Here is a 22,348-nt window from a genome sequence, read left to right as displayed (position 1 = left end):
GTTTCACGGAACCACCAAAAATTGGGTCATGACCCACTGGTGGGTCCCAGGCCCACAGTTTGAGAACTGCTGTTATAGTAGACTTGTTGCAAAAGAACAAAAGGTGGAGATGGAAAACTTATCCTGATATTAAGTACCGGTTCCTCAAGTGACTGTACTACAGTGCATAAATCAAACTGACTTCTACTTAGGAGCAGGTGATTTCAGATGCAACCTGTGACTCTGTGAATATTTTTTTCCATTAGGTGAATTTGTCCGACAACTGGAAGAAAAAGAATCTTTGATTTCTCAGCTGATCAGAGGTAAACAAGCCTTCACCCAGCAGACAGAAGAGCTCAAGAGGCAGCTGGAAGAAGAAAATAAGGTCATTTTTTCTCTCTCTTAATAGTTTAGTCTACTGTGTCATTTCTCAGGGATGAATAATCCGAGGGATGAATAATCCAGATAAAAAGAGGCAGGAAAGATAGATAACATCGGACTAAGATAATAAAGAGGTTGAATCTGACTCCCAGCTGGTGTAGGCTGATGAAAATGCAAAGGACAACTACAAATATGAAGACAGGCAACTTATGCAACAAGGATAGACATGTGCTTCTGCAGATGTTTTCATCGCAACTGAAAAATATATGGCTGTAAACATATAACATTCTCCTACAGTAGACAATGCAGGCATGGCTGGCCCATTCCTGAGGCCAACTGAAGTGGTCAGCAGTAGATTGGTGGGGGGGTGCCCATCTCTGTCCGTCTAAGTAATACAGTATTTAGAAACTAAAGTTAAATCTTAAGAGTAAAAAAATTTAAATATTTCTTTTTTAGATTATCAACCATTAGATGCAGGGGGGGAAAAACCTGTAAGGAAAGAGTAAATGAACAAGAACACAAGTTTAGATCGCTTATATAACCTTACCAGCAGACTAATATAAACCTCCTGATGAAAGCAACGCTGTGGTAACCACTTATGTACAATTATGACCCCTTAGGCCAAGAATGCCCTGGCCCACGCCTTGCAATCTGCTCGCCATGACTGCGACTTGCTCCGGGAACAGTATGAAGAGGAGCAGGAAGCCAAGAGTGAGCTGCAGCGGGCCCTCTCCAAGGCCAACAGTGAGGTTGCCCAGTGGAGAACCAAGTATGAAACAGATGCCATTCAGCGTACAGAGGAATTGGAAGAAGCCAAGTATGTGCTGGGGAAGCAGTCAGGGAAGCACTTTAGACAGGGCAGGAAATGGCCATGTTTCTGAACAAGTGACAAGGACCTAATGCCTTTAGCCACCAAACCTTGTATCAATTTTTGTTTCAACTACAGTTGATGATATCTATCTCTGATTGTTTTATCTTTGAAGAGTTTTTCAAAACCCGTCACAGTGCAGTTGCCCATCTCTCTCTCCCTCAGTGCCTTCTCCCAGCAATTACTGCTGCCCCAAGATTCCCCTCATCTTCAGGTTATCTTACGCATGCACTCCTTTCCATCTCACCACATTTTCCCATCTATCCAGCCACTTCAAGCTTTCAATCGGTTTCCTCTTTTTCTGTACCCTAAAGCTTTAATAAAATGCATTTGTTACACATCATGGGGTTTCTCTGGCTTTTAGGAAGAAACTGGCTCAGCGCCTCCAAGAATCAGAAGAGCAGATTGAAGCTGTCAATTCTAAGTGTGCTTCACTAGAGAAGACCAAGCAAAGACTGCAAGGAGAAGTGGATGATCTCATGATTGATGTGGAGAGATCAAATGCAGCCTGTGCAGCACTGGACAAAAGGCAGAGGAATTTTGACAAGGTTGCATTTTCATACTGGTCATCATGCAGCTGACTTCTCTTTTTTGTAGGAAGAACATTCAGTTCTCGCCAGTTTAAACTTGAAAACAATTTTCAGGGTTTCTCTTGGCATTTCTGAGAATTCAGCACAAAGTTTCTCTATTAGCAGTTTAATTCTATCTTTAATTGTATATACCCAAATATGGATATCATTCTAACTTGAATATAAACATTGCATCTGGAAGGCAACATTATTCCATACTACTACTAGTACTACTTCTGCTTCTACTACTAATAATAATAATAATAACAACAACAGTATTTATATACTGCTTTTCAACTAAATGTTCACAAAGCGGTTTACAGAGAAAAATCAAATAACTAAATGGCTCCCTGTCCCAAAAGGGCTCACAATCTAAAAAGATGCAAAAAGAATACCAGCAGACAGCCACTAGAACAGACAGTGCTGGGGTGAGGTGGGCCAGTTACTCTCCCCCTGCTAAAAAAAGGGGCACCCACTTGAAAAAGTGCCTCTTACCCAATTAGCAGGGGTTCTGCTACTACTTCTGCTTCTACTACTTTTACTACTACTAGTACTACTAAATAATGATAATAATAATAATAATTACACATGCAGCACAATCGTACCTTGCGCTGGAACAGGCAGGTCAAAAGACCTGCACTGTATCCAGCACAAGATCGGGCCCCAAAGTGGCTCAGCTGGAGGTAAAGGAAAACTCTTTACCCCCAGGTAAGCCATTGCAGGCCCAATGTGTCTCCTCGGACTTGCTCCATCTCCTGAGTGGCATAAGTTCGAGGAGGGTGGAGTGGCTTGAAGTTGCTCTGCACTGCTTGGGAACGGGGTTGGGATCCGGCATAAGAGCCAGGTCTCAGCCCCGCCTCCTGCTCCCCACCCACCCTTGGGACCGTCCCCCCCTGCCCCGGAACACCTCCCTTGTTACAAGGCATTTAAATGTGGACCCCAGTATCAGTGGTGAGTCAAATCAGTGGATACCAAATCAGTGGTACTGAGGCACCACCTGTATTTAGCATCAACCATTGTCAGTATTGATTACAGACTACTGTCTGCAGACACCCCTGAAATCAAAACTGCCCACACTCCCATGGTTGCCCTTGGGATAGATTCATGGTAACACATTTAGTTGGGGAATTTATTGTAAAGTACCTTTGTTACGAGTAAGTTGATGTAGCCAAGCTGAGTAAAGAGTCATTCACAGGCCATTATACAGTACAAGGATGGAGAGAGGAATGAAAGGGGTATTATTATTTTATTTATTTTTCACATTTTTATACCGCCTTTCCTCCAAAGAGCTCAGGGCAGTGTACACAGCTGCTCCCCTCCTTGTCCTCACAACAACCCAACCCTGTGAGGTAGGTGAGGCTGAGAGAAAGAGACTGGCCAAAGGTCACCCAGAAAGCTTCGTGGCTGAGGGGGGATTTAAACCTGGATCATCCAGGTCTAAGTTCACCTCCCAGACCACTACACCACCGACTTTCCTGGTAGTTGGTCATCTGGATACAAACATGGTGTGGTGGTTCTGTGCTAAGAGCATGTGTATTCTCCAGGTGCTGGCAGAATGGAAGCAAAAGTATCAAGAATGCCAGGCTGAACTAGAGTCTGCCCAGAAAGAGTCACGATCTTTGAGTACCGAAATCTTCAAAATGAAGAACGCTTATGAGGAGGTCCTGGACCAGCTTGAAACTGTCAGGCGAGAAAACAAAAACTTACAACGTAAGTATTTCTTCCCTACAGTCCTTGATTCAACATAGGGCTTCTGTTAAGGCTAGATTTATACAACCACCACCCCCATAGCTTCTGACTCAGAGACATTGCCTGTTGCTTTTACAGCTTCAGAGTATTTCTGGCTTGAATCAGACATCGTAATAAAACACCAGAGGCAGAACTTTTATTTAACCTCAGCACAGTTTTTTCATTGTCACTTTCCTTAAGCAATGAAAGATCAAGCGATGGCCATGCACGTGTGAGCTGGCTTGTAACTGGGAAGGGGGGATCAGTGGATACAATCACTACTTATGCCCTCTACTTCTAAAATGATGTAAAATTGACTGAGCACAGACGTTTAAGGGAGTAATATCTCCCATCTGTAGCTGCTGTTTTTTTAAGATCAGGCTCTTAAAAAGAGGCTCTGCTCTAGATGTAATCTCTTAAGTAAAATCTACAGGGACAGGGTTTTCATGATCATTGAACCACCTCCTTAGGGAGGTTTGTTGGTCAACCTCTTACACAAGAGGTTGTGAAACCTTTCCATATTCTTAAACTTTAAAAAGATACCAATACAAATATATGTATAATTGTGATGGTTCATTATTAGTTGCTTCTGATTATTTATTGGCTTATTATTTTATGCGATGTCTTAGCATTTTAATACTTATCTTTTTACCTTTCATAAACCATTCTGAGCATTTTAAATGGAAAAACAGCTGTTAACAAAATGGGCACAATTCAACCAATCAAAATGTAGCCTGGGGCTCCAATCCTATATGCAGGTGGACTGCTGGACTTGAGTTCCTGGATGCGACTGGAGGTCTTCTCCAGTCACATCTGGGGGGCTTTCTGGGAAGCCAAAAACTGGAAGTGCCTTCCTGGTACCTCTGGAGGCCTTTCTGAGGCCCACAGAGAATGCAAGTGGCCTCTCTAGGCCTCAGAACAATTCAGGATGCGACCGGAGACCATCTCTTGTCGCTTTCGAATGTCCTTTCGGCCAGAGCCATGGATGTGCTTATCTGTGGGGGGGGGGGGAGGAATGGATCCCCTATGGACACTGAGGAACAACTGTATACTTCAGTTCCAATGGATTTAATCGGCTTTACACCTGAACAGATATGCCTAGGATTGTGCTGTCTCTTTGATTTCAATGAAAGAGATGGAAACATATGTTTCATTTAAATCAATAGGGTTTAAAAGTCCTTAATTTTGATTGAATTGTGCCTAATGAATCGATATTAGGAGGTTGTATAAAATAAAGAAAATGTATACTTATGTATAATTTCAAAATTCTAATTTTGATTAGAAAATCTTTTTGGTTGCATCTACTGTGCTGTGGAAGCACATACCTTGATGAAATTGCAGCATTAGGGCTTCAACCTTATGCACACTTACCCGGTAGTAAGTCCCATTGAACTTAGTGAGGCTTACTTCTGAGTAGATTTGCAGAGGCTTCTGCAGCAATTATTACATTGATTTTAATGATAAATGAAATTATTTCTGTCTCCAGAGGAAATTTCTGACCTGACTGAACAGACAGCTGAAGCTGGCAAAAGCAACCATGAACTGGAGAAAACAAAAAAGCAAATTGAGCAAGAAAAGTCAGACCTGCAGGCTGCCTTGGAAGAAGTAGAGGTACCTTCAAGACATTAATAGTTGAAGCTAACCGTGGGTGGTGTGATCCTGCCCTCCAGAGGCAGCTCCATGGCAAATACAGGAAGCAGAGCTTTTGAAAATTCTTTCCCCAACCTATTGCCTGACTCATTTTTTCATAGATCTCTTATAGCTGTGTCAGCTTTTATTTCCAATGAGGGTATTGGCACAATCCTATGGGCGTCCACTCAGAAGTAAGAACCATTCAGTAGGGCTTATGCATAGGGAAGTATTGATAGGTGTGCAGCCTTACAGCACAATCCTATACATGTTTACTCAAAAGTAACTGCTTTTGTGTTTGGTGGGGCTTACCTGAGGGTAAAGATGTATAGGATTGCAGCCAGGCAGTCCTATTCTGCACTGGAACAGGCAGGCTGGGCCACCCAGGAGCGAGATTAGGATCAGGCCTAAAGTGCCGGATTCTGGCTCCACCCCCCTTCTGGGCCTGGTGTACCCACGGGCCCACCCGCTGCCCGCCCTCCTCCTGCACCCAGAATGCACCCGCAATGCCTCTCCCTCACCCTCCCCAGACCCCCACACCAGCAGCCTGCTGCCAGCACATACTTACTATCCACAGGCACTACTGGGGTTGCATTTGGCCTCAGAAGGCCAGTGCAAGTCCCCTGCACCAACCTCAGGCTGGGGAAAGTGCCATTGTTATGGACAAAACACTGTAACAGTGGTGTTTTACGGTTCCTAACACCATAAGGCACTTCTGCATCACTGGGTGAGTCAGGAGGTCAGCGTAGGTGACTTGCACCAGCCTAGGGCGCTCTTTGGATTGCGCCCTTAGTCATTTTTTGTTGATGTTCTTGGCAGCACGTTTAGAAGTTGCTAATACATGGAAAAGTAATAATTGGCTTAAGCTTATTCGGTTGTTCAGGTTGGTATGGGATTTGGCCTTGAATGACAAATTGATTGAATATGTGCATCTAATGGACAAACACAATCAGACTCACATATTCATAAATGTACTATTTAAATCAACAACAGCGTTTCTCAAATCAAGAGAGGGGAACTTAATTTCTGTATGATTTTTAATTCTGCAAAGATCTGCCTTAAGTTTTGACGATATTCAGTTTCGGTTTTGATCTATATATTATGCTTTCTGGAGGTCTTTGGATTTTATAGAGGTTTTATTTATTTACTGTTGTTGTTAATAATAATAATATAGTCATAATACACTGTATTCTTGCTTTAAAATCTACAGTAAAAACATTATTGCCACCAAACTGAAATCTCAGAAGGATTTTTAGTGCCACCTGCTGGCTACAAATAGAATGCCTGATTTAAATTGAGAAGGCCCATTAGCTCCATATTGCAAAGCGCTCAGGGCAGACAAGTCAAATCCTGGGAACTTGAAAAGCTAATTGTATTTTTCACAGATGATTGGGAGGCTAGCCTGGACAGACATCTACGATTCAGTGGCGCTCACAAGAGACTATTTATCCTATTGCTGATGTGTTAGAGCCCAAGCCTATGCATGTCTACTCAGAAGTAAATCTTATTGTAGTCAAGTCAAGTCAACCTTTATTAGGCATAAACATTTGGTAGGTGAAGACTCTGTATGGAAACCGTAGAGAGAATATAAACCTAAGTAGTACACAAATATACGTGTATGTGCACACCTACGTGTACACACAGGTACAATACATTTTACATACAAACATGTATTATTTAAAAAACAAAACAATCAGTTACTCTGCAGATATTGCTAAAGATGTAATGTACTCAGTGATTACTTGCTACAGAAAGCTTGGCTCGATTCAAATTACTCAAATTTAGGAACTGTGCGACTGAGAGGGTTGTATCTTATTGTAGTCAATGGGGCTTACTCCCAGGTAAGTGTGGATAGGATTGTGGTCTTAGATGTTCATTTCATTTGGGTAGAAATGCAAAGTTTGAGTTTGTAAATTTCATGGCAGAGGTTTTTTGTGGGTGTTTTCAGCGAACACAACTGAAACAAATATTTTGTTTCATTAATTAAAGGGCTCTTTAGAACACGAAGAAGGGAAAATCCTGCGTGTCCAGCTTGAGCTGAACCAAGTGAAGTCTGAAATTGATAGGAAAGTTGCAGAGAAGGATGAGGAAATTGAACAACTGAAAAGAAATCACCAGAGAATGGCTGAGACAATGCAGACCACACTGGATTCAGAAATCAGAAGCAGAAACGATGCCCTGAGGATCAAGAAGAAGATGGAGGGGGATCTGAATGAAATGGAAATCCAGCTGAGCCACGCCAACCGCCAGGCTGCTGAGACACAAAAGCATCTGCGGAGTATCCAAGGACAACTCAAGGTCAACCTTGTCACATGCATTTTCAGAGCCTTGTAAAGATTTGCCTAGATCCATTCTGCAGAAGGGCTCAAGAGATAGGTAGCATTACCAGTGTCTAGATTCTAGATGTAGATTGTTACAAATGGAATGTTCAGAATGAATAGGGATTATTTCCTTTTTTCACACAAGAGCACTAGCCAATGCAATAAACCAGCAGCCAGTGGACTAGTCTGTGGAACTTATTGCTATGAGATATTGTGAAGGCCAAGAGTTTAAAAAAAGAAATTCAATGAGAACAAGTTTATCAAAGACTCTGGCCAAGATGATGAAAAAGATGCAAAGTCCACTCTGCTGATATAAATTTCTAAAAGTGATTTATTTCTTGCATTTGTATAGCAGCCTTCACTCAGGGAACTCAATGTAAAAGGTCAGTCTAATAGCTTAATCCTAATCAATTTTCCAGCACCAATGCAACATCAAAGTAAGATAACAAATGTTCCTTTATCTTGAGGAGGCCTCTGTGACTGCCCCCTTCCCAAAATGCTGCACGTGCCCCATTGGCATGGCTGCACAGCACTAAAAAGTTGGTGAGGACTGAGCTGGAAGACATGTGCATAATTGCACAACATGGCCAAATGGCATAACACAGTACATTTATTTATAAATAGCAAGAGGGAGGCTGTGAAACATGATGAAATAATGGCGGGGGTTGGGTAGCTTTAGAAGTTTGCCCTTGTCACAGTTTTGATCTCAATTGCACCTTCCCTCAACACTATATGAGTTAAAATGAAGCTTCCATTGAAAGCCAATTGAAGCTTTTTTTCAATTAAAACTGTGATGAATGGGAACCACAATGAGGATGAAAAGTGTGGTGGGGCAAAGCACTAAAGCCCCCTTCTACCATAGGTTTATCACACTTTGCATCTCCTTTGCTGTTTATATTCAGAAGTAATCCCCATAAGACCTACTTTGCATAAACAGGCATGTAATCTCATAATGGCCCTGTGATTTAGGTGAGACTGAGTGATTTGCCCAGATTCCCTCTGGAGTTTCACAGTTGACTTGAAATTTGAATCTTAGTTTCCCAGTTTGGAACCAGCATTTTATTTATTTACTTACTCATTTTGTATCCCAGTTTTCTCCCCAAAGGATACGCGAAGTGTCTTGTAGAGCCATAAAATTATCATATTTAAAAAACATCACAAGTCATAAGTATAAACATTAAAACATCCTTAAAACATCACAAATAAAACACAAGCCATCAGCAGTCTCCTCTTACTATTTATTGATTTTTTAGCCACTGACAACATTGGCTGTCAGATAAATATAAATGGTGATGTTGAACAGTTAGCCTGTTAATCCCATAATGGTCTGTATCCTTAAGAAAGCAATAGAAAAGTTCAGGGCAAGGTTATAAGCATTCCAGCTTTGCAGGAAAGATCTAGTTATGATCCTAGATCAGCAATTTTGAACCTTTTTCATCATATGGCACACTTACAAGGCACTAAAATTGTCAAGGCACACCATCAGAGTTTTGACAATAGACAAGGCACACCATGCTGCACGTGGGGAGCTCACATCCCCCATTAGCCCTACTAATAAATGACCTTCCCCCCCAAAGTCCTGTAGCATACCTGAGGACCACTTGCGGCACACCAATGTGCCCCAGCACAGTGGTTGAAAATGGCTGATCTAGATCTAGTTATGAAACCCAGTGGCATTGCTATAGGGGTGTGTGGGGTGTGGGCACAGGGGAGGTGACACCACTACTGGTCAAAATGTTTAAATCTTGGTAATTTCGAATAATACCATCATGATAGATATAATTTGATGGACAACTTCATGCAGAATGCAATGAAACAAACCATGTTGAAATATCTAGTCTATCAAAATTTATAGCCAGAACAACAGTGGGGCGGGGCAATGGTGCATCACCACGCCCACCACCCAGGGCCATTGCCCTGGCCACTGCATGGGAGGAGGTCCATCGTGGGGGTAACGCACTGGCCTCCCACACTGGGTGATGTAAACCCTAGTGATGCCACTGATGTAACTCATCTTCTCTACCCCCAAATAAACCATACAATAAAATAGTTTTCACGTCAGTTTTAATTTTAGGCTGTCACTGGATAGCAACTCTCAGAAGTTCTGAAACGCAGTGTATTTTTCTATGTTGTAGGACTCTCAGCTTCATCTGGATGATGCTTTGCGAGGTAATGATGACTTGAAGGAACAACTGGCAATGGTGGAGCGTAGAAACAACTTGATGACAACTGAACTTGAAGAGATGAGAGCAGTTGTGGAGCAAACTGAGCGTGCTCGAAAAGTATCTGAACAAGAGCTGGCTGATGCCAGTGAGCGTGTGCAGCTCCTACATTCCCAGGTAGAATCACAGAGCTGAAAGGCCCCTAGGTCCCCTATGTCTGCTGTATCCCCATCCCTCCTGCATATCAACTGTAGCATCCCAACCACAGAGAGAAGGTGCACCAGAGAAAGGTTCATGCAAAATGAATAGCTAGAGATTGCAGAAAAGAAAGTTCAAATGTCCCTGGGGCAAAATTATTTCCCAGTAGGGTGGTTAGCCAGAGCCATGAGCAAATCATCCCAAGGGAAATTTAACAGGGCAAATCTTCAAAGTGCTCAGAATCCTAATCCCTGCTTGTGACAGTACAGGCCATGGTTGCTACACATGGGATTGCACTGGCGCATGAAGAGAAATAACTGGAATATCAAATATGCCCACAGAACACAAGCCTCATCAACACAAAGAAGAAGCTGGAGACAGATCTTGCTCAGTTCCAGGCGGAGATTGATGACGCTATTCAAGAGGCGCGGAATGCTGAAGAGAAGGCCAAAAAGGCAATTACAGATGTAAGTGTTACCCTGCACGTGCCTGATCTTGTCTGATCTTGGAAGCTAAGCAGGGTCAGGCCTGGTTAGTACTTAGATGGGAGACTGCCTGGGAATACCGGGTGCTGTAGGCTTATACCATAGTCTTTCGAGACTGAAGGTTGCCAACCATACTGTTCCTACTTTCAAGTAGAAATTTGAATGGCTGCTTGAAATGCAGAAATGCAGGTTGGTGGTTCCATGTGGCAAAAAAAGTCATTATATTCACCCATGGTAGCGCAGGCTCTTATTTTGTCGTTTGAGAGCACGTGGTGAAAACTGCCAAAGCCACAAAGTGAACTACCTACAGATCCTCTGTGTGTTTTTCAAGCAATTATTCATATGGCTATTTGCGAGTCTGAATTGGGCTTCAGTGGTGTGCAAAGTGGGACAATGATTCCCCCTCAGTCTTTATGTTACCAGAAGAACTGGGTTGCATTAACACATTGATACTTAACAAGTATTATTCAGCTAGATGCTGATTTTTATATGCATTGCCCTACTTTAGTACTTGCTGGAGCAAACCTGTGGTTTCTCCTGTTCAGGGAAACGGGGAAGGTCTGCTCAACCATCTTGCTGCTTGTTTATTTCTCCATTTGGCTGCTGCTGCTGGTCCTTCATGCTGACCTCCTTCTCCTCAGACATATAAAATAAATCTTGTCGGGACAGGATTATTTGGCAATACATGTCCAAGGAAGAGTTGACACAATCAAAAATCCTCACCAGCTATGTATAGCAAATGCATTGCCGTATTGCTAACCCCTAGGGGTCTTTATTTGTCATCTGATCATTTGTTATCAAACTCATCTGGTTAAGAATGTCTCCTTGAAGTGATTATTCCTTTAATAATAAAAGTTCCCTCGAACAGATGATCACTTCTGGTTTCTCGCCTGCTTCTTGTATTTTTCTATGTGCTGCTATAGTGCTGTGGGTTATACAGTGCATAACCCAGAGCTGGCCCATGATCTCTTGACATCTGAAGGGATGTGCTAAATATTGTCCCCCTGACCTTATTATGTGTCAGCCTTTGCACCTCTTGCAGGGGGAGCAGTGGAGGCAAATGGACTATCAGAGGTGGTTGCCCCCATCAGTTTGCTGCCTGAGATGATGCCCCAGTCAACCTCATGGATGAGTCAGGCCTAACTGCCTTTAAAAACACTTACTGATTATAGGGCCGGCCCTGAGTCATCACTGTGGCAGTGATAAAACCAAGCAATACAACAGAACTTCATATACTAAACCAAAAGAGAACAAAATAAGCAAAAGTCACGCAAAGAGTCCAATCCAGAGAGGATAAATATTTTAAATAGAAGTCTGGAACCTAAGCCACGGAAGGAAATGACATAAACAGATTCTGGGAATCCAATCTAAGTTGCAGGGGCAGATCCAACGCAGAAAATAATTCCAAGAGCTATATGGACAAATAGGCTCAGTAATACTGTATTACCATTCTGGGCCTGTCTAAATAGGCAGCCATGATGGCCGAAGAGCTGAAGAAAGAGCAAGATACCAGTGCTCACCTGGAGAGGATGAAAAAGAACTTGGAGCAAACGGTAAAGGACCTACAGCATCGACTGGATGAAGCGGAGCAGCTGGCACTGAGAGGTGGCAAGAAACAGCTCCAGAAACTGGAAGCCAGGGTATGTGTGGGCACTACAGCCAGGTGACCTTCATTGTGATAGTTTGAGGGCCAAATCCGATCCAACTTTCTAGCACCGGTGTAGCCACAATGCAGTCCACAGGCAAGGGGACAAATGTTCCCATACCTTGAGGAGGCCTCTGTGACTGTCTTCCCACCACAGGATGCAGCATATGCCCCATTGGCACAACTGCATCGGCACAGGAAAATTGGATAGGATTGGACCCTGGGCTGTTTTTATAGTGATACTCTAATGGGCTTTATCCTTTTGAGAATTTTCCTCCAAAATCAGTGCCTTTCCCTCAGTCTTCAGTGACTACAATAAGTCTCCATAGATATATTGATTCTTCCCTTCATAATGTGGTCTCTTCATTGGAATTTTCTCTTTTAGGTGCACGAGTTAGAAAGTGAACTTGATGCTGAACAGAAGCGAGGGATTGAAGCCATCAAAGGATTGAGGAAATATGAGCGGAGGGTCAAAGAAACGACTTATCAGGTAAGGCTGCCCTCTTCCACGGTCCTGTTCCAGGGGTTCTTTTCTTCACCAGTTCTGCCCTAGTTCAAGTCAAGTTCAAGGGGAGGGCACCAGGATGAGGTCTCTTGTTATCTGGTGTGCTCCCTGGGGCATTTGGTGGGCCGCTGTAAGATACAGGAAGCTGGACTAGATGGGCCTATGGCCTGATCCAGTGGGGCTGTTCTTATGTTCTTATATTCTTAAGTCACCAAAAAGGGGCTCAGCGAAAGATACCATATTTCTTTCTGGCTACCTATCACCCCCAAGGAAAACCACACCCTGATATCACGTAAAAACAGACTTTCTCAGATCCTTGCAGTGTTGGAATTCCATTTGCATTCCATGCAGGCTGAAGAGGACAAGAAGAATGTTTTTAGGCTCCAAGACCTGGTGGACAAACTACAGCTGAAGGTGAAGGCTTATAAGAGACAAGCTGAGGAGGCCGTAAGTGGACATATGTCAAATGGTTCCTGCCATGCTTAAAATCAAGACCATCCCAATGCATTCCCAAATTAACAAAAAAGAAAAAAAACACCCATTATCTCTCACAAAACTATAGGACAGCAATAGAGTATGACCCCATGCTTTCAGCAGGTTCCCTCACACTGCACTGTTGCACAGAGTGAATCAGAAGAATGTTCCTTTCCCTGGCAATGGTTCTCTTACCCACATACATAGGTATTTATCTTCTGCTGTTTTTACGCAGCATTCAAGGCTATTTTACATAGGCAAGCTAATCTAAACCTAATGGCGTTTCATTTTTGAAATGAAACCTAAGCTAATCATTTTTAATGGCATTTTTACAATATGTGCTGAGGAAAAGACTCACAGAACCCTCAATTCAGCAGATGTGGTTATCCTCATGGTGTGGTTATCTCTTATGGCTGCGTTCCATCAAGCTTCAGCAGGCAACTGTATATCAAGTCCACACAGGTCCTCAAGGCTGTTCTCCATTCTTTGCCTGCTGACCTTCTTACACACTCCCCTGCTCTCTCACTGTGGTGGACCATCAACTCAGCAGTGACTCCATTTGCCACAATGGGTAAATGCAGTTGTCAGCCTGGCATTCTGTCTGTCTCCCATCCAAAACGAGACCATGGTTTTCCTACTTAGCTGTTCGGGCAGTACAGTACAGCAGCTCAACCATCAGACTATACCTCCTGCCCACATCATAGAAATCTTTTCACAGTGCAGCCCATACTTTCTAAGATAGGGGAAGGGAAGAAGGGAGCATCTCTTATGTCTCTCACTGTTGCATATTGCAGGACACTTGCATTGTTGCCCACATATAATTTAATTTCAGATGCAGAGATGTTGCCTGTGCAGCTGTTCTCATGTTATGTTTGTTGTACCAGGAGGAGCAGGCCAATGCCAACTTGTCCAGGTGCAGGAAAGCTCAGCATGAACTAGAAGAAGCTGAAGAGCGAGCAGACATTGCTGAATCCCAGGTCAACAAACTGAGGGCCAAGAGTCGTGACATTGGAGGAAAGGTAAATGTCTTGGTGGAGTGAGGTGGGGTACAGGAGGAGGTAGTCTTTCTCTGGATAAAGATGATACTACTGTCTTTCAGTTGGTAACAGTGATTTGTGGTCAGATTCCTGCCTAGCCTCTCCAACTCCAAACTAAAACCTGAGAACACTCTTTTTAACCATACCCAAAGTTTAAATTGCCTTTGAGCCTCCCTTTTCTTGTTTATGTTAATGTCTTATGGAAAAGAGAGTGGAAAAAAGTGGAAAAGAGAATGTGAAGAAAAGCTGTGCAGGGCTGTGTGCTGGCCACTAAGTTGAGAATGCTGCTGACAGCGAGGGAGAGGCATCCAGGATGGAAACTGAGGGCCTTGCTCAGGAGTGCAAAGGGGAGCCCAAGCAGCCTCAGAAATGTCCAGAAGAGGGGGTTAAACCATCTGGTTTTTTCCTCCTGCCTCCTCCTCCCTGGAATCACAGGCAGCAGCCCTCCACCCCACCCCTTCCTGCCCTTGCTCTGGTGTACGTTTTGCTCCCTTCACAGGCCCTGATCCTGAAGGGAACCTCCTCACCCTGTTAGGTTGTCCTGCCAGCTCTGCTGAGGCTGTGTGGTCACACTGTTGGCCCATTAGCTGGCAGGAGTGGGGCTGTCTGGGACCCAGGTGCCTTGCAGTGAGTTTGGGGGTGGTTGCTGTGTTGGGCACTGATTGTGTTAGCTGACTGGGCTCACCCTAGCGGGTCCGGGGGAAACAACATACTCAGCTGCCCAACAACAGGCCCAGTCAGGCCATGGCAAAGATCACTAACTGCCAGGGGCTCCATAGAACAGCTCACAAGGGCCAGAGATGGGGACCACCCCAGACAGAAGTATTTGCAATGCAGATGAATTTCTGCCAAATGTAGGCTTTATGTTTGTATCACCACCTACAACCTCAACCTATAGCCTAATCCTAACTAACCCCTGCACACCAATGGAGCACAAGCTGCATCCTGCAGGGGGAGCAGTTACAGAGGCCTCCTTGAGGTAAGGGAACATAATTTCTGTTCCCTTACCTCAAGGTAAGCATCCACTTCCCCAATAGGTCTTATCAGACCTGTGCTAGCTTTTTGGCTGGCGCAACTCCAAGAGAACCTGGGGAGGTAGAGTGAGACTAGAAAGGGGAACAGGATATTAGTGGAGCCAATGCCCCCTTCCTGCCCTTAACACACCCCCTCTCTGCCCCATTCCCTCCCCCATTCTTTCCCCTCCCAGCTCCATTCTGCCCACAACCCCTGCACCAGTGTACTGGCACCAGGGCATCTGGGATCACCACTGTCATGTGGCCACCACTGCTTGTTGTTCTGGTGGCAGCCCAGTTGGGTGTGCATTGTGTTTTGTGATGCCAGAAAGGCACTTGCGTTGCTGGAATGTGAATTCCAAGGCTGCAGAAGTCAGTTAGGACGGGGCCCCTAATGTGTTAACACCTTCGGGCATCCCAATATCAGTACCCACTTTTCAACTGTTTGACTGTATGCACAAGGATGCCAGTGTACAAGTTTAGCACCCAAAATCCTGAAATATTACTAACAACACCTTGACAAAATATTGGAGTGTTGATTGTACATATTTATAAGTGATTGCATTCATTAACATGTGTTTGAAAATAAAAATTGTAAACTAGAAAAATGTTCAAAGAACACACTGTATTACCAATGCCTGTAAATGAGCCATGCCCTAATAGCTATGGAATTCCAGGGCTGAGGGAAGGAGGGAGACAGATACCAGGTACAATATAGCTCCAAGTTCTACAATAACTCTCAGAAGAATGCAAATATTCAGACCTATAAATCCTGAAATAATCATTGCGACCATGCATTTTGATCCCCTTACTAGTATATGCTACATAATTTTTTGTAAGACCTGTTCAGTCAGTCATTCATGGTAGACACAGTCCCAGATTTAATTGCTGACATTTCCAGGGAGGGCTTGGAAAGACACCTTTCTACAACCCTGGAGAGCTGGTGCCAGTCACTGTAGCTAGTACAGATGGACCAATGCGCTGACTCCTTGACAAGGCAGCTTCAGCTTTTCATAATGCTCACGGTGTGGGTTGATTAGAACATCTGTAGGAAACTCTGCCTGAGGTGGAATCTGGCAGTCCTCCAACTGCCTGACTGTGAGCTTCTTTCCCTTCACTTGCTGCTGCCTTGATACAGCAATCCACCAGAGGTAGGGAAATAAAAGTGGACAAGTCCAGGGGTTGTGACAGCAGGAGGCCCAAACTGTGGAGAGAGTTTCTCTCATACCAGAAAAAATGCAAGATGCCAAATTCTCATCTCTTTCTCTCCCCCATTGTCATACTTCAGCAGACCACACTCTACCCTTATTAACCATTCTATTACCTGAGCATCTTCCACAACATTTGAATTTATTTTTATACAGAAAGCAGAAGAATGAAGCCAGCCTAGCCACAGCTGTGATGATCCGCACAATGTGGAGTTCTTCGCAGGCAACGTACATATAAATTATCTGACCTGAATAAACACAATAATATGCATCAAACTTTCATCCTTACCTTTTTAATGCTTCTTCAAAAATCAGAGACCCAAGAAAATGGTGGGAAATCCTGTGCAATGTGGTCAATGCACATGCTTGCAAAATTAAAGCTAAGAGACAGGTAACTGAAGAGGGTGGGGATTAATTGCCAGCTGTTTGGTGGCATGCATTTATGAAGGTCTGTAGTTCCATATTCTTCCACATTGTGTTCTTGGTACCAAGGTCAATCTAAAAGATAAATAAGCTGACCCTAAATAGGTATGGGCTTGGCCTGTGTCTGGATGGAAGAACACCTGTGAACCTCATGTACACTGTTTTGAGATCCAGCATGGAAACAGGTGGTATATAAATATCACCATAATAAGGGAAGAAAAAACTTCAGTTTAAGCACCCTGGGAACTGTTATAGACATCAGGGGGTGGCTTACCGTTTACAAGAATAGCCTGCCTGCAGTTGTGTACCTTTGGAAGAGTTGCTCACAGAGGATCACAATTTCCTCAGCAGTGTGAATCCAATAAGCAGAATGTAGCCACTGCTGTCTTCTGCAAACAGCTATTCTGAAACTACAGTATTCAGGCTGCAATTCTATGCACACTTTCCTGGGAGTAAATCCCACTGAATTCAGATAGACGCATGCATAGCATTATGCTGTCACACAAGTAGAACTAATGCAGTTATTGCGGCAAGTAAGGCTTAGGACAGCAGTTCTCAAACTTTTTACCACTGTGACCCACTTTATTGGCCATGGTTTTGGAACCACTGCACATGTGGGTTATGATGTGTGGATTGTGACGTACAGTTTGAGAATCACTGCCTTAAGAGATAACATTTGCCCTGGGTCTTAAGGGTCATTTCATACTCTTCCTACCTGGTTGCAGGGGAAAAATATACCATCAGATGTAAAGTCCACATATATATGGATTTCAGTGGAAACTCACTGTCAGTGCATGTAAACTACTCATGGTAAAACATATAAGCACATAGTCTTTACCCTTTTCCCTGTGCTTCTGTTTACCTACGGATGAAGAACATCATGTGAAGATCCTGATTGTTCTTGGGAGACTAACTTCTGAAGCTGGTCATAAAAACCTTCTAGCAGTGAAACAAACATAACAATGCAGCATTGTCCTTCATTATGACTGAGAATGAAAAATGTTTCTTCTTGAATGTTTAAACAAAAGCTGACTGCTGATGAGAGTACTACAAATCACCAGTATGCTGTGATAATTTATTTGGGCATTCTTACTAGAACTGCTGATTCCTAGTTAGAAATAATGCACATATGTAGGTAGGAGGAAGCCCCAAATAAACATTTTCCTCAGACAGGACTGACAAACTCTCCTCATACTTGTCAAAGGGCTTGCGGCTGCCTATGTGTGCTAGTTGCAGAGAGAGGTTAACTGAGTTCTACTTTGCAACTCAGTGGAGCTTTCGCAGATCCCAGCTTCAAGCATTCAAGTGCAAGAAGAGCTAAGCAAAAGCACCCAAATCCCTAGGAGGTAATGTGATGGGCTTTCTGAGTCACAAAGATTCTGGGAGCTATTTTGGGGCTAGAGCTGCTCTCATGCCTTGCTTAGGTCAGGAACAGAAGTGTTTTTTCACTGAGTAAAAATGGGTTTTTGTGCAGAGATTTCTAGCCAAGAAAATGTCACACTATCAATGCATACTTGGGGACAAACAATGCTCCCACTTACTTTGTAGAAAGGCCTCTTATGAAAGGACTTTCTTATGCAGAAAGGTCTTCTTATACCTACTATTAGTTGGTTGACAATGATGAGGGCTGCACTTGGACCAATGACTGTAGTTGTTCTGACATGGCAGAAAGGGGAAGGGAGTGGTCACATGGTAATTGTACCTTGAAAACCAGAACAAGCATGCACAGAATGGGCCAACAGTAATGCCATTTCTAAACCAATGCATACCCTACACAGCAGTCATATCAGGGATCACATTAGCCTGGGATCTGAAACCCATAGCTCTGTTGCACATTGGCATGCATTGGATGCACAACCAACCCTTTGCTGTAGAACTCAGCTTACAGATTCCTTGAACACACTGGTATTCATGCATTACAGGCAGGAAATAGGCTTGCTTTCATTTTATTTTTGCACAAATGGGTTGATATTTGCCATTGCTTGTTGATACAGGGCGCAATCCTGACCCCTTACATCAGTGCTTTCCAGCACCAACACAAGGGCAATGCAGCTCTGAGGTAAGGGAACAAACATTCCCTTACTTTGAGGAGGCCTCTGTGAGTGACACCCAACTGCAGGATAATACTAATACTAATACTGGTATTTATATACCAACTTTCTGGTCATTGGATTACTCCTCTGACTGTATTCAAGGCGGTTTATGTAGGCAGGCTATCTCTAAATCCCCGAGGGGATTTTTACAATAACAGAAAGGTTCTATCTTTCAAGAACTGCACAACATTTCAGATGGAACTTTCATGGTCTGGTATCACTTCTGGCCCCCAGTTGCCTCCCACACTGCAGGTCCTTCATTTTTCACTTGAAGGACAGCCAAGATGCTTCTTTGCTCACACCAAAGCAGGTGGAGCAGGTGGAATAACTCAGCTCATCTTGTCAGCTGCTTCAAGGTCTCGCCATTCACAGAGCTGCCGGTGGCCTCAAACTGGAAACCTTCAGATGTTATCTTCAGGCTAACAGAGGCTCTACCCTCTACACCAGACCTCCCACCTGCAGCAGATGTCCCATTAGCACTGCTATGCTAGTGCTGGAAAGCACTGACATAAGGGGTTAGGACTGTGCCCACAGTTGATAAACTCCTTTGACAGTTTAGCATTATCTGATCTCCATAGTGATATCTGTGACACATGAGTGACATTTTTGCTCAGACCAGTCTTACCAAAAGCCTATCCTATGTGGCTGTTTAGGGAAACCTTTCATAGGGTACAAGACTGACCACTGACATTTTGGCACAGAGATTTGATTAGTGTGGGAAAATAAGAAATGAAAGACTTTCTTATTCATGAAGGCTTTTAACTGATGGTGGGTCAGGCACTTTTTAATGATTTGTGATTCTGGGTGTTTTTTTAATGTTTTAATTGTTATATATATATATAACATTGTTTTCATATTGTTAGCTGCCTTGAGTCCCCTTTGGTGTGGGAGAAAGGTGAGATAAAAATACTATAAATGAATGAATAAATGAATGAATGAATGAATGAATGAATGAAAGACAGAAGGCTCAATTGTAAAGGCCTGCAGAAAGGATCAGACAGCATCAGGAGAGGGAGGTGGACAGGTGCAGAACTGAGGTTAAGGCTCTAAACCTAACCACACTTTTCTGAGAGTAAGCCTCATTGAACAAAATAGGACACACTTCTGAGAAGACCTCGTAAGGATTGTGCCCTAAGGCATGGATGGGGAGACTGATGAGAGAGGGCTGAATTGGCAGCCCCAGTAGGGAAAAGCTGGCTAGCATGACTATTGATATGGAGAGTTGACAGAGGTACCCTGCACATGCCCAATCTTGTCTGATCTTGGAAGCTAAGCAGGGTCAGGCCTGGTTAGTACTTGGATGGGAGACCACCTGGAAATATTGGGTGCTGTAGGCTTATACCATAGTCTTTCGAGACTGAAGGTTGCCAACCACCAACTGTTAAGGATGATGGGCGAAGAGGGGCCATGAGAGCCAACACTCTAGCCAACACTGTATGGTCTGTTGGATTAGCGTTCAACCTGGAGGCTAATGGATCCTGAGGGTTTCCTGAAGGCTCTGGGGGATTTTCCAGCTGCAAAGATTGGTGACACATCTGAGGCTGATTGCCCTCTGGAAAGGGGAAATGGCCAGGCCAGTGGATGAGATTGCTCCTGAACGATACCCACTGCAGACTCAGAGAGGCTCCTTGGCTTATTGAGGAGCTGCAGATGATGAAGCAACAGGGTAGAAATCTAGAGTGACAGTGGCAGATTGGCAGAAAACTTATGATGAATCAGATCAGACACAGAATAGAGCTCATTATAGAGCCTATTCCATGGTGGTGATAGCAGCAAAGTCAATTTCTTTCTCTGCTAACACTGCATCTGCAGAGAACCGTCCAGTGGAATTATGCCGTGTGGTGCAAAGCCCACATCCACCAGACCCCTCTGACTGATCAGGAGGAACATATAATTGCCTGCTGTGACATGTAGTACTTTGCAGATAAAATTGCTCATATTGGTCATGACCTGGAAGCCATAGTGACAATTTCTGATGATGTCTCCTTGGTGTCGACTTCTCCAGTTTTGTGGGATTCTTTTCAGCTTGGACATCCCAAGGATGTGGACAGACTCCTTTGGAGTATGAGGCCATCCGCCTGCCTACTTGACCCTTGCCTGGCTTATTAGGTCCACCTGGTAGGGGCTGGCCGAGAGGACAGGGAGAGTAGTTAATTCCTCTTTGGTGGAGAGGTCCTGCCACTATCCTTGAAGTGGGCAGTGGTTCAAAAAAGCCCTTCTAAAAAAGCCTTCCCTGGACCTCACTTTGCTAGATAATTACCAGCCAGTCTCTAATATCCTGTTTCTGGGCAAGGTGATTGAGTGGGTGGTAGCATCTTAAATCTAGAGGGTCTTGGATGAAGCAGCTTATCTGGATCCCTTCCAATCTGGTTTCAAACTGGGCCTTGGACGCCTTGCTGGATGAACCTACGCCAGGGACTGGAGCAGGGGAGTGTGTCCCTGTTGGTCCTGCTGGACCTCTCAGCAGCATTCAACACCATCAACTATGGTGTCCTTCTGGGCCATCTGCTGAGTTGGGAGTCGAGGGCACTGTGCTGTGGTGGTTTCACTCCAACTTGGCAGATAGGTCCCAGATGGTGGTGCTGGGGGACCCTTGTTCGGCACCCTGGCCCTTGAGGTGTGGGGTGCAGCAGCATTCAATTCTGTCCCCCATACAGAATGTTTCTACATGAAACATCTACATGAAACCGCTGGGAGATGTCATCCGGGGATTTGGAGTGGGCTGCCACCAGTATGCTGATGACACCCAGCCCTATCTCTCCTTTCTACCACATGCCAAGGCTGAAGCCTTAGAGCAGCCATTTTCAACCTTTTTCAGCTCTCGGCACACTGACGAGGCACTAAAATTGTCAAGGTGCACTACCAGTTTTTTACTTACATTAAATTACTACGTTAATTTACATTAATACTTTTTACATTAATTTACATTAATACATAATTTACATTAATTTCACATTAAAGTGAAAGAGATGTGGGGTGAGGGGCAACGATTGAAAGAAGTGCAGGATTCAGCTGGAGTGGGGGGGGGAATGTGAGGAAAGTGATTCTGGACCTTTGAAAAATACGGAGGAGTGAAGGGAGGGACAGTAAGACAGGTGCTAACTGCGATTATGAGATGGGGGGAGAATGTGCCTGTGGGAGGGAGTGGGATGGGAAGAAGTGCCAATTGCCTGCTCCTGTATTTAAGAAAAAAGAATGCGACAAAAAGCCTGATTCTAGGCATGTCTACTCAGAAGTAAGCCCCACTATAGTCAACAGGGCTTACTCCCAGGTAAGTGTGGATAGGACTGTGGCCCAGCACCCTTCCTCTGAAAGGCGAAAGACAAGGCAGGGAGGGTCGCCTTGGGCAGTTGCAGGCAACTGTGGCAGGAAAAGGGACTTTTGCTCCTTTTTCCCCCTGGCTGCCAAGTGAGGGTCAAAGCAGCCGCTTCTCCCCCGCGCCTGCAGCTACTGCCTGCTGCCTGTCTCCTCTGGCCCTGCAGCACACCTGAGGCTGCCTTGCGGCACACCAGTGTGCTGCGGCACAGTGGTTGAAAACCGCTGCCTTAGAGCGATGCCTGTCAACAGTTGGGGCCTGGATGAGGGCTAACAAGCTGAAATTGAATCTGGACAAAAAGGAGGTTCTCCTGG

At 44.2% G+C, this 22,348-nt stretch overlaps 1 protein-coding gene across 1 annotated transcript in view; it reads left to right on the top strand.

Annotated features, from left to right (window-relative positions):
- LOC136642054 (myosin-4-like) overlaps positions 1 to 16,466 on the top strand; it is a 41,867-nt gene extending 25,401 nt beyond the window's left edge. Inside the window, exons 27-39 of the mRNA XM_066618254.1 lie at positions 246 to 364; positions 981 to 1,177; positions 1,593 to 1,776; positions 3,342 to 3,507; positions 5,012 to 5,136; positions 7,144 to 7,452; positions 9,611 to 9,814; positions 10,177 to 10,302; positions 11,790 to 11,960; positions 12,351 to 12,455; positions 12,822 to 12,917; positions 13,829 to 13,963; positions 16,359 to 16,466. Coding sequence (XP_066474351.1) covers positions 246 to 364; positions 981 to 1,177; positions 1,593 to 1,776; positions 3,342 to 3,507; positions 5,012 to 5,136; positions 7,144 to 7,452; positions 9,611 to 9,814; positions 10,177 to 10,302; positions 11,790 to 11,960; positions 12,351 to 12,455; positions 12,822 to 12,917; positions 13,829 to 13,963; positions 16,359 to 16,373 — 1,952 coding nt within the window. The 3' untranslated portion in view covers positions 16,374 to 16,466. The remainder of the gene's footprint in view (positions 1 to 245; positions 365 to 980; positions 1,178 to 1,592; positions 1,777 to 3,341; positions 3,508 to 5,011; positions 5,137 to 7,143; positions 7,453 to 9,610; positions 9,815 to 10,176; positions 10,303 to 11,789; positions 11,961 to 12,350; positions 12,456 to 12,821; positions 12,918 to 13,828; positions 13,964 to 16,358) is intronic.
- The last annotated feature ends 5,882 nt before the right edge of the window (positions 16,467 to 22,348 follow it).

The sequence above is a fragment of the Tiliqua scincoides genome, chromosome 2, assembly GCF_035046505.1.
Source record: "Tiliqua scincoides isolate rTilSci1 chromosome 2, rTilSci1.hap2, whole genome shotgun sequence".
NCBI lineage: Eukaryota > Metazoa > Chordata > Lepidosauria > Squamata > Scincidae > Tiliqua > Tiliqua scincoides.
The sequence above is the reverse complement of the archived record's forward strand: the minus strand, read 5'-3'. Positions and strand labels throughout refer to the sequence as shown.